At 30.2% G+C, this 11,069-nt stretch overlaps 1 protein-coding gene and 1 long non-coding RNA gene across 2 annotated transcripts; one reads left to right on the top strand and one right to left on the bottom strand.

The window, feature by feature from the left end:
• Positions 1 to 204: 204 nt before the first annotated feature.
• On the bottom strand, positions 205 to 1,632 carry LOC145018814 (GDSL esterase/lipase At4g10955-like). The gene is made up of 2 exons (XM_078976662.1): positions 1,433 to 1,632; positions 205 to 1,351 (listed from the first exon to the last, which is right to left on the bottom strand). The coding sequence occupies exons 1-2, from the start codon at positions 1,495 to 1,497 to the stop codon at positions 382 to 384; spliced, it is 1,035 nt and encodes a 344-aa protein (XP_078832788.1). The 5' UTR covers positions 1,498 to 1,632; the 3' UTR covers positions 205 to 381.
• Positions 1,633 to 5,296: 3,664 nt separating this feature from the next.
• On the top strand, positions 5,297 to 7,993 carry LOC145017920 (uncharacterized). The gene is made up of 3 exons (XR_013666711.1): positions 5,297 to 7,350; positions 7,443 to 7,497; positions 7,698 to 7,993. It is a non-coding gene; the product is annotated as an uncharacterized LOC145017920 (long non-coding RNA).
• Positions 7,994 to 11,069: the final 3,076 nt, after the last annotated feature.

Raw genomic sequence — 11,069 nt, 5'->3', positions numbered from 1 at the left:
ATATTTTAGAAGTTGATGTAAAGTATATATAATATTTAGATATTAGGTAGGACAAACATGACATTTTATTGTTTATATAGAGCATCTTTTTGTTAAAAAAAGTCGAATTTCATCACCATTGGATGGAGGGAAAACGGATGTAAATTAACGGTTGTTCAAATCGAACAAAAATTGCTTAAAAGTATAAAATTTGTAATTTTAAAATAGCTATAACCACAAAAATAGATAAACCATAACGAACAAATTTACAAATTCACCATACATGCAAAAGGGAAATTAGTGGATGATGATTGATACTTCGATGAAACAAACAAATAATTAAACAGAGGATAACTTGCAATCGCTGCATTTGACAGAGACAGAGTAATTATAGAAAATAAACTACTTGAATCTGTATAGCTTCGATTGCCATTGACAATGATCTTGCCACCATTGGTCAATTCCATGAGCTTTATTGAAATCCTCCGACGGTCTAATATTCACCGTCATATAAGCCGACGGTAACAGATGCAACGGCTCCGATTCCCTCCCAATTGTGCCGTAAACCAGACTTCCGATCGAATATCTCGTCGCCACATTTTCGATTCTTCCGACTCCCATCTCCTCCATCTTCTCCCTGTGCTCAAAATATCCTATATACTCCGCACAGATCGTATCTGATGGATTCACAAACAGATACGGCGTCCATTCAGATAACACAACAAACGGATCTTCTTCTGGATCCTCACGGCGCCGGTTCATCGCCGCCGCAATTCCGGCCGTTAAGAAACTACCGGCTACACGGACGCCGTGTTTCAACGTTTCGTTTGGGATTATCTTCTCGATTGGAAGCGATATGATCGGCGGATTGAACAGATACGTTTCCAATTGATATCGAGACTTCGCCATGTTCCTCCCTGCGAGCATTGCAATCGACGCGCCTAACGAGTGTCCGGCTATCCAAACGTTTGCTGCTCCAACCATCGCCACCGTGTTCCAAACTGTATCAAAAGCTGTACGAAATCGAGAGCTTTCTTCGAGTGTATCAAAAATACACCTAGCGTTTAGCTTCATATCGTCAGATCTGCTTGAAGAATTCAGGATTGTGCCTCGAAACGCTACGACGTATCTCGGAGGGTGGGGAGTTGATTGATAGAAGAACGGATGTGCATATTTGAGCTCGAAAATTGCCCCAAAGTAGGATAAATCACTATCGTCTACTAGAACGCGATTCAACTGAAACTGAAATCGTTCCCACCATGGAGGAGCATGAGCATCCTGTTGAATGCTTCCTCGTTGACGATCCCTTTCCAGAAGGTAAACACCTTCAACAAGGCTTGCAGCAAGGGATCTTCGATGAAACGTGTTTCTCCTGTAAAGCAGAACGAATCCAACTGGTTATTGGGTTGATTAATCGAAGCAAAATTTTCATGTTAGAAACTGCAATACGTACCAATCGAAAGAAGTTAGCAGGTGTACAGGTCCTGAAACATCAAAAATTTCCCCGTATGAAACCATCAGTGATCAGTTGGAGCTTCTCTTTCGGAGTTTCAGGTTAGTTTCTTCTCTGAATACACAGACACATGCACGATTGCACGTTGAATATTGATTACAAACCCATAAAGATGAAGACAAAAGGTAGAATTTGTTTCATAACGTACAGAAGCAGTGTATGATTAGACTTATAAAGGAGACTAAGCACGAAAACAAATCCATTATTAATTCACAAGTTGTGATAGCATCCAGAGTAGTTTATGCCCCGTTGAAGTTGTGTACATTTACTGATTTACAAGTTGCTCGTACTTTATTGTATTTTATTAACATAATTTTAATCACCAAAATAATCAAAATTTGGGTAATGCATCCAGATGAGAATCACTTATTTATTTCTTTGTCCATTAGCTAAAGAGGTGTGGAAAGAGCTGCAAAGCTTTGGCTCTCACATCTTTTGCTTAATGTTTCTGTAATTGTACTCCAAAGTTCTTTGCTAGTTTCCCCTTTTAATATATTTCTTGCCTTGTTAAAAAAAAAAAAAAAAAAAATCAATTTTGGGTTTGACTTTGAGTCGTTGACTTAGTAAATACAATAATTAGCTTTAATTTTGCTTGCTAAAAAAGAGAAATAAAATAATAGAAATAATAAAACCAATCTAAAATATTAAAGTTTTTTCACGAACACAAATTTCGCAGGTCAACTTGAAAAATGAGTAATGTAACTGTTTGACCTGCGAAATCATCAAAATATTGTTATTTTACGGTTTCGTTATATAAACCAAATTTTCATTATCATTTTATTTTTCAATTTTCTATCAATTTGATTCCTAACTTCTGTTTCATATTTCATATCCCACAAACAATGATTCTAAATTCACATTCTTAGGAACTTTTATATTTTCTTAGTAACTATTTCTTGTGCTTGGTCGTTATTTTATGTTATGCAAATTTTGGATGTTCGAGTAGTAAGCAAACTAAGAAATGCCACTAGTATAAAAATGACTTTTGATGATGGTTTTCTAAAACAGGGTGGTGACGGTTTTCATATTTTTTGTCACTTAAGGTCCTATATTATTGGGATACATACACTAAAATCCTAATATTTTTTTATCTATTTGATAAGAAAGTCATAAACTTTATTTTTTGACAGTAAAGTTCAAATTACCAGCAATTTTTAACGCTTTTACCATTTTTTTCCCAGTTAGCCGGTAATTAGGATTTTTTTGTTAAAAAAAAATTTAGGACTTTATTGTCAAATCGTCAATTATGACTTTACTGTCAAAAAAATAAAGTTTAAGATTTTTTTGTCAAATCGCTGAAAATATTGGGACTTTAGTGTATATATCATTTTTTTTGTTAGAAATTTAATGGTATGATACTTTTTAAGCATAAGAGTTATTGAAACATTCTCTAGTCAGCTAGATCCTATTAAAATTATTAATGTTTGCTTTTTGTTAAATCATTTTTTTAATTTCAACAAACCGACATTGAAAAAAATGGAGATAATCAAGAAAGAAAGAAAGATCAGGGTTGTGTTGGCTTTTTGCACTCCCAAAAATGAAGAAATAAGAAACCGAAAAAGAAAAAAAAAATTGTCCTTCTTTCCCTTTTCCACATTCACACCCTTTTGACTAGGTATGTGTTGTTTGTGTTTGTATAATCTTTCCCCACTTTTTAGTTCAAGATTTGGCGGCGAAGTAAGAAGAAAATTTTACATGTCTTTTCACCCTTGTAAAAGTTTTTTCTTGCTTTGCCGCCAAATCTTGAACTAAAAAGTGAGAATAAATTATACAAACACAAACAACACATGTCTACTCAAAAGGGTGTAAATGTTGAGAAGGGAAAGAAGGGCAATTTCGTTTTTTTTTTTTTTTTTTTTTTTTTTTTTGTTTCTCCTTTTTTTGGACTGTAAAAAACCAACACAACCCTAGTTCTTTTTTTCTTTCTTGATTATCTCCATTTTTTCAATATCGGTTTGTTGAGATTAAAAAAACGATTTAACAAGAAGCAAACGCTAAGGATTTCAATGGGATCTAGCTGACTAGATAATTTTTAAATAACTCTTACGCTTAAAGAGTATCATAAGATTAAATTTCTAACAAAAAAATGATATATACACTAAAGTCTCAATATTTTCAACGATTTAACAAGAAAGTCTTAAAGTTTATTTTTTTGACTGTAAAGTCCTAATTGACGATTTGACAAGAAAACCTTAAACTTTATTTTTTTTTTTGACAAAAAAATCATAATTACCGGCTAACCGGGAAAAAATGTCAAAAATTGCCAGTAATTTGGACTTTACTGTCAAAAAAATAAAGTCTAGGACTTTTTTGTCAAATTAATAAAAATATTGGGATTTTAGTGTATATATCCCTATATTATTTTTCAAAATTCTTTTTGTCATGGTTTACTTAAAATACGTCACAATGGCAAATATGAATTCATATCTTAGCAACAGTTTTACATAAGAATAATGATAGTTTTTAAATGAGACGTAAAGACATGTAAGATGGCAAGGTTTAATTTTAAAAGACTAAATCTTATATTAGAATTTGTCACATGAAAAAACGATGACCAAAAGGTAAGGTATATAATGAGGAAATTTATTTGAATGACCAAAGGGTTATTATCACGATTTAATATTTGATTAGTGACTAAAAGTAAACAAAAGTCTGATAAAGATAAATTATAATTTGCCAATACAAATTGTAAAATATCAATGTTATTATAAATAATATGTGGCGAATGGTGATGGTTGAATTTCTTATGTGTGACCAAAAGTAAACAAGAATCACGATAAGGGATTAAACATGTCATTAAATGTAAACAACAATCATGATACACAATTAACTTGTTTTAGTGTGTATACAAGATACACAATATTTATGCAAAAATAAACAACTTGTAACTATACTTATCTTATGGTGACTGTTGGATGACTACTTTATGTCTAATAGTAAATACTTGTTATGATCTAAAGATAAAACAAATGTATGAATACAAGTTTTTTTTATAGTGATGTTAAAAATCCTATGGATGTCGTATAAATAATATTTTTGATCATTTAAATTATTCATTACATTCTATTTATATTGTTCTTCTAACTGATGTGTATAGTTTAATTTTCATGTCACGAACTTTTACTCAAGTTCCATGCACCTAATTAATGTTAAAAAAAAAATATGATAACTCACACGCATAGAAAGAGAAAAAACTAATACTAGGAAAATTTTGTAATTTCTAGATTTGAACGTAGATAAATCTTAACAAAAGCAAAAAATTATCAAACTTATTAATTAAAATATTGGGTATGCAATAACAATAGACCCTTATATATATATATATATATATATATATATATATATATATATATATATATATATATATATATATATATATATATATATATATATATATATATATATATATTGAGAATTAACAACAAAAATTTAACCAAATATATTTACAAAAATAAAAATATAAAGAGCAACATCAGGTTTTATCCTGCAGCTATGTATTGTATCTTCATAGTTTTTATTTGATGTTAATAGTCCGAGCGAAAGTAATGATTGTAATATTTATCACCAGATCAAGTAAATCTATAGGTGACATTATATAACTATTTGTGTGTGGTAAAACTATTGTATTATATTTCTTATCATCGCTTTCATATATATATATATATATATATATATATATATATATATATATATATATATATATATATATATATATGTTCAGAATCGACTTTTTCTTATCTTCCTAATCTTTCACAGAAAAATATTTGTCGTGCTTGTACAGCCAATATGAAGTAAATCTACAGGTGCTTGTACGATCAATATATTGAGAATTAACAAAAAAAAATCTAATCAAAAATATTTACGAAAATGAAAAAAGAGCAACATCAGGTTTTGTCTTGCAGGCTTGCAGCTATGCATTGTATCTTCGTAGTTTTTATTTCGTGTTAATATTTTTGTAGTCTTACAGTCCGACTGAAATAGTGATTGCAATATGTATCACCAGATCAAGTAAATATACAGGTGATATTATGTAATTATCTGTGGTAAAACTATTGTATTATATTCTCTATGGCTTATATACCTTTACTATATTATTAAATATATTGCCTCTTTCTTGAACATTAAGAGGTACAATACGTATTACCTCATGTACAATAATATTAAGCATATAACCACATCCGTATTACACTATACGTTATTGCTTTACCCTAATCTCCTACATCCGTATTACACTATACGTTATTGCTTTACCCTAATCTCCTAAACACACAGCAGTCACCTTCAAACCAATTATCATCGTCTCCACCAAAGATGCAGTCCACCTTTTCCAGTAATACACAAGTATCCCTAACCTTATCTCACCGCTACGATCAACCAAGATTCTCGAGGAAGTTAAGGAAGATCATCAAGAAAGAAAAAAGAAAACCCCATATCAGAAAAACTGGAATCGAGATCGATGATTTCGGTCAGATGGGCTTGAACTGTTTTCAAGATTCTACTACAGCAATGGCGAAATCAATATCTCAGTTTCCAACGTCTCCCACCAAAGGTCCACGGCTACCGTCACCACTTGCACTGAACCGCACATGCATCTTATGGTCACCAAGGGTCTACCACTATTTTCATCAGCGACCTATTCTTACAATCAGATCTATTTTTATATGCTTATTGTCTTTCCTGTTCTTGGTTCCTTTGTTCAGTGGTCATGTAGGATTCTTGGAAGATATGATGCTGGTAAGAATCATCTTCTCTCTCTCTCTCTCTCTCTCTCTCTCTCTCTCTCTCTACAAACATCTCCGATGATGTCGAATCGTTAAGCTAAATAGTTTTTCCTCTTTCTTGCATCCAAAAGGCGTATCTTTGCCTCTCTCCATTCAATACTAAGAGAAACCCTAAATTCTCCCCGAAAAACTGATGCCACACTTTCATCATCCTCGATTAACCCATCTCGAGATGGATGCTAAAGACATCCCAACATCACCATCCTCCGAATCTTTCACCCCCAGGTGCGCTCTAGGTCGATTTATGTTATTTTTTCTTGTTACTTTTTAGATCTTTTATCTTTATAATTAGTTAATTATTCGATGTTGAGATTTTGTTGCAACAACAGATGATGAACATGAATAAAGGTTTTTGAGTTTTGATTCTTGGTCTCTGGTTCGATCTATTCATTTTCTTTTTTTTTGTAACTTGTTCCATCATCGTCGTTTGTCTTCCCATAAAGGGTTTTGTCTTCTACAGGATGAACTATGAAGTCCCTTATGGCTGAATCTTCTTGACCACCTTCACCACCATCTCACTTCATCTCACCAACGTCCCTCTTGGCTGAATCTTCTCTTACCGTAATTTCAATTTTTGAAGCTTTAACCTGATGTATCATTTTTGACCTAGATTTCTATGATGTTTTGGGTATAAATGGTCGAAAAACATGGCTATTTAAAGTCGAAAACCACACCATTTTACCTTTTTTTTGTTCATAATCTTGTGTGACTTAGAACATTTAACCACATATATGATTTCTGACCTAGATTTCTATGGTCGTAGATAATAAAACGTCGAAAACCTCTCTATACCTTGATTTCTTTCAGAATCTGATGTGACTTTGAAGATACCACTGGTATAGTTTCTGAACTAAATTTCTAGATGTTTTGAGTTATAAAAGGTTAAGAACCTCACCATTTCACTTTAATTTCATTTAGAATCTGTTGTGACTTTGAAGATTAAACTGCAGGTATCAACCTTTATAGTTTATATGCATGATTTTCCGATTGTATTTTTTTTGTATTTACAAAAATACCCTTTAAATTGATAGGAATTGGAACTGAACTTTCAAGAGATGTTACTAGCCTATTAGGGAGGTAATTATCACTCTCTATTGATGTTTTTTTTTCAAGATTTTATTATGGATAAGGTAACAAATAATGCCTTTTTATGTTATGATTGGCTACAGGTTCTTGAAAAAACATGGTTTAAACAAGAGTTGACGATTTACTTCTGGTATTCAGGTTAGAAACAAACAATGGTTTTTTGGATAGTGGACTAACTGATGCATTATATATGGTCTTTTGGTATGTGTAGCAGTTGATTAGTTAATGGGTGATATTTCTATTATTTGTTAAACATCTAGCAAAGACAATGAGACAAAGTAATTTTGAGAATGATTATTCATTTTACTTTACTAATGAAACTACATTTCTCGGATCAGGTGGTTGAATAGCTTGCAATCTATAGCATGAAGTTCACAGCAATGAGATACGGTTTGTCCTGCTGTGTGCAAAACCAAAGTTAAAAGGAGTTCTTTTTGAAATTATGGTCAAACATGTTAATATTTGAGTTCACACCGTTTTAAGACTTCTAAAAAAGTTCAAATAAAGTTGCTGAATGTGGTCATTAAGAAAATTAAAATAAGATTATGCTATTAAGGTACAACAATTAAGAAAAAACATGAAACATATCATTGATGCTTGAGTACTTTTAAATTTTAAATCAGTTCAATTTCATTAATCACCAATTTTGTAGTTTCATACTGTTTCAATTTATAAATGGTTTTTGGATCTTTTAGTTAATATTCATGAATATATTACTTTTGTAAAGTCAATCGATAGGCCCAAGGGTGGTTGAATGATCTTTCTGGTAATTGTATTGAATGGTTGAATACAAATATAGCAATGTTCTTTCTCAATTTTTGTAATTATATTGAGTGGTTGATTTATCATTTTGGTATGCAAAGTATAGTATAAGATCTATAGAGTAACAATTGTACTTCTACATTTCACAAAATGTTTTTTTAGAACAAATAGTGTATCTGTCAAGATTTTCTAAAGTTTTGGGTGTATTAATATGTTATTTTGCAGGTTTATGCTTAAATCCTATTAGAAAGACGTCCCTTTTAGGAGCTTAACATAGATCATGATGCCTTGGAAAGTGGAGGCGTCGACATCTATAGTTAGTGGTGGGCTACATGTTGCTTTGATGTTTCAAGGGAAAATAATTATAGATGACAATAGACTACAAGATCTAATCATGCAACCATATGTATGTTTGATAAATTGAATGTCATTTGTGTGTAAGTGGCTTTATTTTACCTAATATTACATAATGAACTTATTAAAATTATGGCATCATAATATAAGTAAAAAATCTAAACTATATAAAAAGCACTTCAAACTTATAAGCCTTCTCATAGAATTTATATATTTTTTATTGTTATATAATCAGGCATAGTATAATTAATGTATTAATACACCACAAATATAATTATGTATTGATTTTTCAATTTGATGTTTTATTCTTCGAATTCAAAGTTTTTGTCGAACACACCATGGGGTTTTGGAGAACTACACAAGTTTTTGAACAAAATAAAATCAAATATCAAGCAAACATGAAGTACAAATTTGTTAAAAATGATAATCGTTAACCAAAGTTTGCGTTTTCTGAAAATATTAATTGAAAATACCTGTTTACGACAATTAGTTTTTACTTTTAACCAAAAACAAAAACGATATTTTTATTTTTATCCCTAAAAAAATTTCGGCTTATAATTTAACAAAAAAACTTTTCTTTTTAACAAAAAAAAAACAAATAAGTTTTAGTTTTTTAACCAAAACAAGTTTCTTTAAGCAAAAATATCACACATTTTAGTATTAACCAAAAATAACAATGTAAAAATATTTATTGTTGTGTTGTTTATTTTTTAAATTATGACACGTTTTTGAAAAACTATATCTTTGAAAGAAGTAATCGATGTTGACTGTATTGCACGTCAAATGAAATTTATATTAAGACTAATAAAAAGACTACAAATTACAAATTACGCAAGAGGTTAAGACTTGCATAATAAAAGTAAGCAGAGAAGGACGTTATTGTCGAACCGAAGTTATTTGATATAAATTGAAAATGTTTAACGCATGCGAAAATGAAACTAATCTCATTTCGGAAACTAACTGGCAAAAGGAAAATAATTGTCACGGCTATATCCCACAGGTACTATACATGGTTTTTTTTTTTTTTTTTAATATGACATGTTTAAATGGAACATGGAACAAAAGTATTACTTACAATATATATATATATATATATATATATATATATATATATATATATATATATATATATATATATATATATATATATTATGATGCTAATTGTTAAAACTTCAATCGACAAAAACTTGGGCTCGTATTTAACCAAACATGTTAATAACAAAAATGACCGTAGTCAAATGGTTTTTTGTTGAATAGAAATTATCCACCACCTGCTAAGATGACCTATTCATCGATTCTTGAAAAGAAAATAATCAATGGATGCCATATATTTATTCAATACTTTTATTTTTAGCTTGAAAAGCATGCCGGAAAAACACTAATCGTTGAAAGAAACTAACATCCGCCGCCGCATCAAGCGACGGGTGTACAATTACTTTAAAAAAATAGTTTCTAGAGGTGATTGTTTACAAATGTACATGAACACATAATTGATTGTACATTATTAATCGTGCAACATTTCTTTATACACCAGATTTGATGTAATAAATTGTTCGTTGAACTTCACTAATAATTTCATCGTTTTTTTGCATCTTGGAAAAATATTTTCATATATTGGCTCCATTGCGTCGAAAATGGATAATTTATATTTCATGATAACATATTTGATTCCAAAGAACACAAAGTACTTTATAACTATCATTCACCATTTAAATATATCGTTAATGTATGTAAATAAGTGTATGGTATTTTGGATTTTAGTTGTTTGTTCAAATTGAACATCGTAACCAATTAACCCATGTTGTGTTTGAAAGTACGTTTCTAGTAGATGTGTACATGCGCAAAGAGTCGACGGTGAAAATGTTATTTTCGACTCATAACTTTCTTTCGACGAAGTTGTTATCGAAACATGTCGTATTTAGACATATAATTAATGCATCGACTTGCAAGTCTGTTGTCGCTTAGGTTTGCAAGTTTCATTCTTTTGCTCGAGACCTTGCAATGCAGTGGAATATGAACCTTGTAAAAGATTTTGAGTGAGATTAGTTAATTGGAACTGAACTTGTAATTTATTTTTCTCGAATCCGTGTTGTAAGGCTTTTGATTTGAGTCTTTAAGAATCATTTTGTTAGCTACTAGGTGTGAGACCCGTATATTATACGGGTTGATTTAAAAAATCATTAAACTTAAAATATAAAAATGAAATATTTTTTAATGTATAACTTTACAATAAGAAAAAAAACGTATTTATGACAATTTAATATCATATATATGATATTTAATACTTTACATATATAAGTATATGACTTTAATTAAAAATTAAAACAAATAAAAAATTGACAAGTGGATAATATTTATTTCAAAATTACCACAAAATGACAAATATCAAAACTCATGAGAGATTGACAAATAACAAAAAAAAAAAAAAAACCTTCATTTATTAAGGAGGATTTATCATCTCGTATATACCACCTAGCGAGATGAATGATATACATTTATAATCTACTAATAGTGACTTAAATTAATATATCATGTCCAATAACACCAACCATATATCATGTATAATCATGTATAATCATTTTAAGAAAAGATTT

The sequence above is a fragment of the Lactuca saligna genome, chromosome 9 (assembly GCF_052625555.1).
Source record: "Lactuca saligna cultivar CGN05327 chromosome 9, ASM5262555v1, whole genome shotgun sequence".
Lineage (NCBI taxonomy): Eukaryota > Viridiplantae > Streptophyta > Magnoliopsida > Asterales > Asteraceae > Lactuca > Lactuca saligna.
Note: the sequence above shows the minus strand (reverse complement) of the source record. Positions and strands in the feature narration are given on the sequence as shown.

Excerpts from the sequence above, each read along its gene's own strand:
- LOC145018814 (XM_078976662.1), bottom strand. The coding sequence starts at position 1,497 with ATGGTTTCATACGGGGAAATTTTTGATGTTTCAGGACCTGTACACCTG. Across the intron at positions 1,352-1,432 it reads CTGCTAACTTCTTTCGATTG|GAGAAACACGTTTCATCGAA; the intron begins GTACGTATTGCA and ends TCTGCTTTACAG.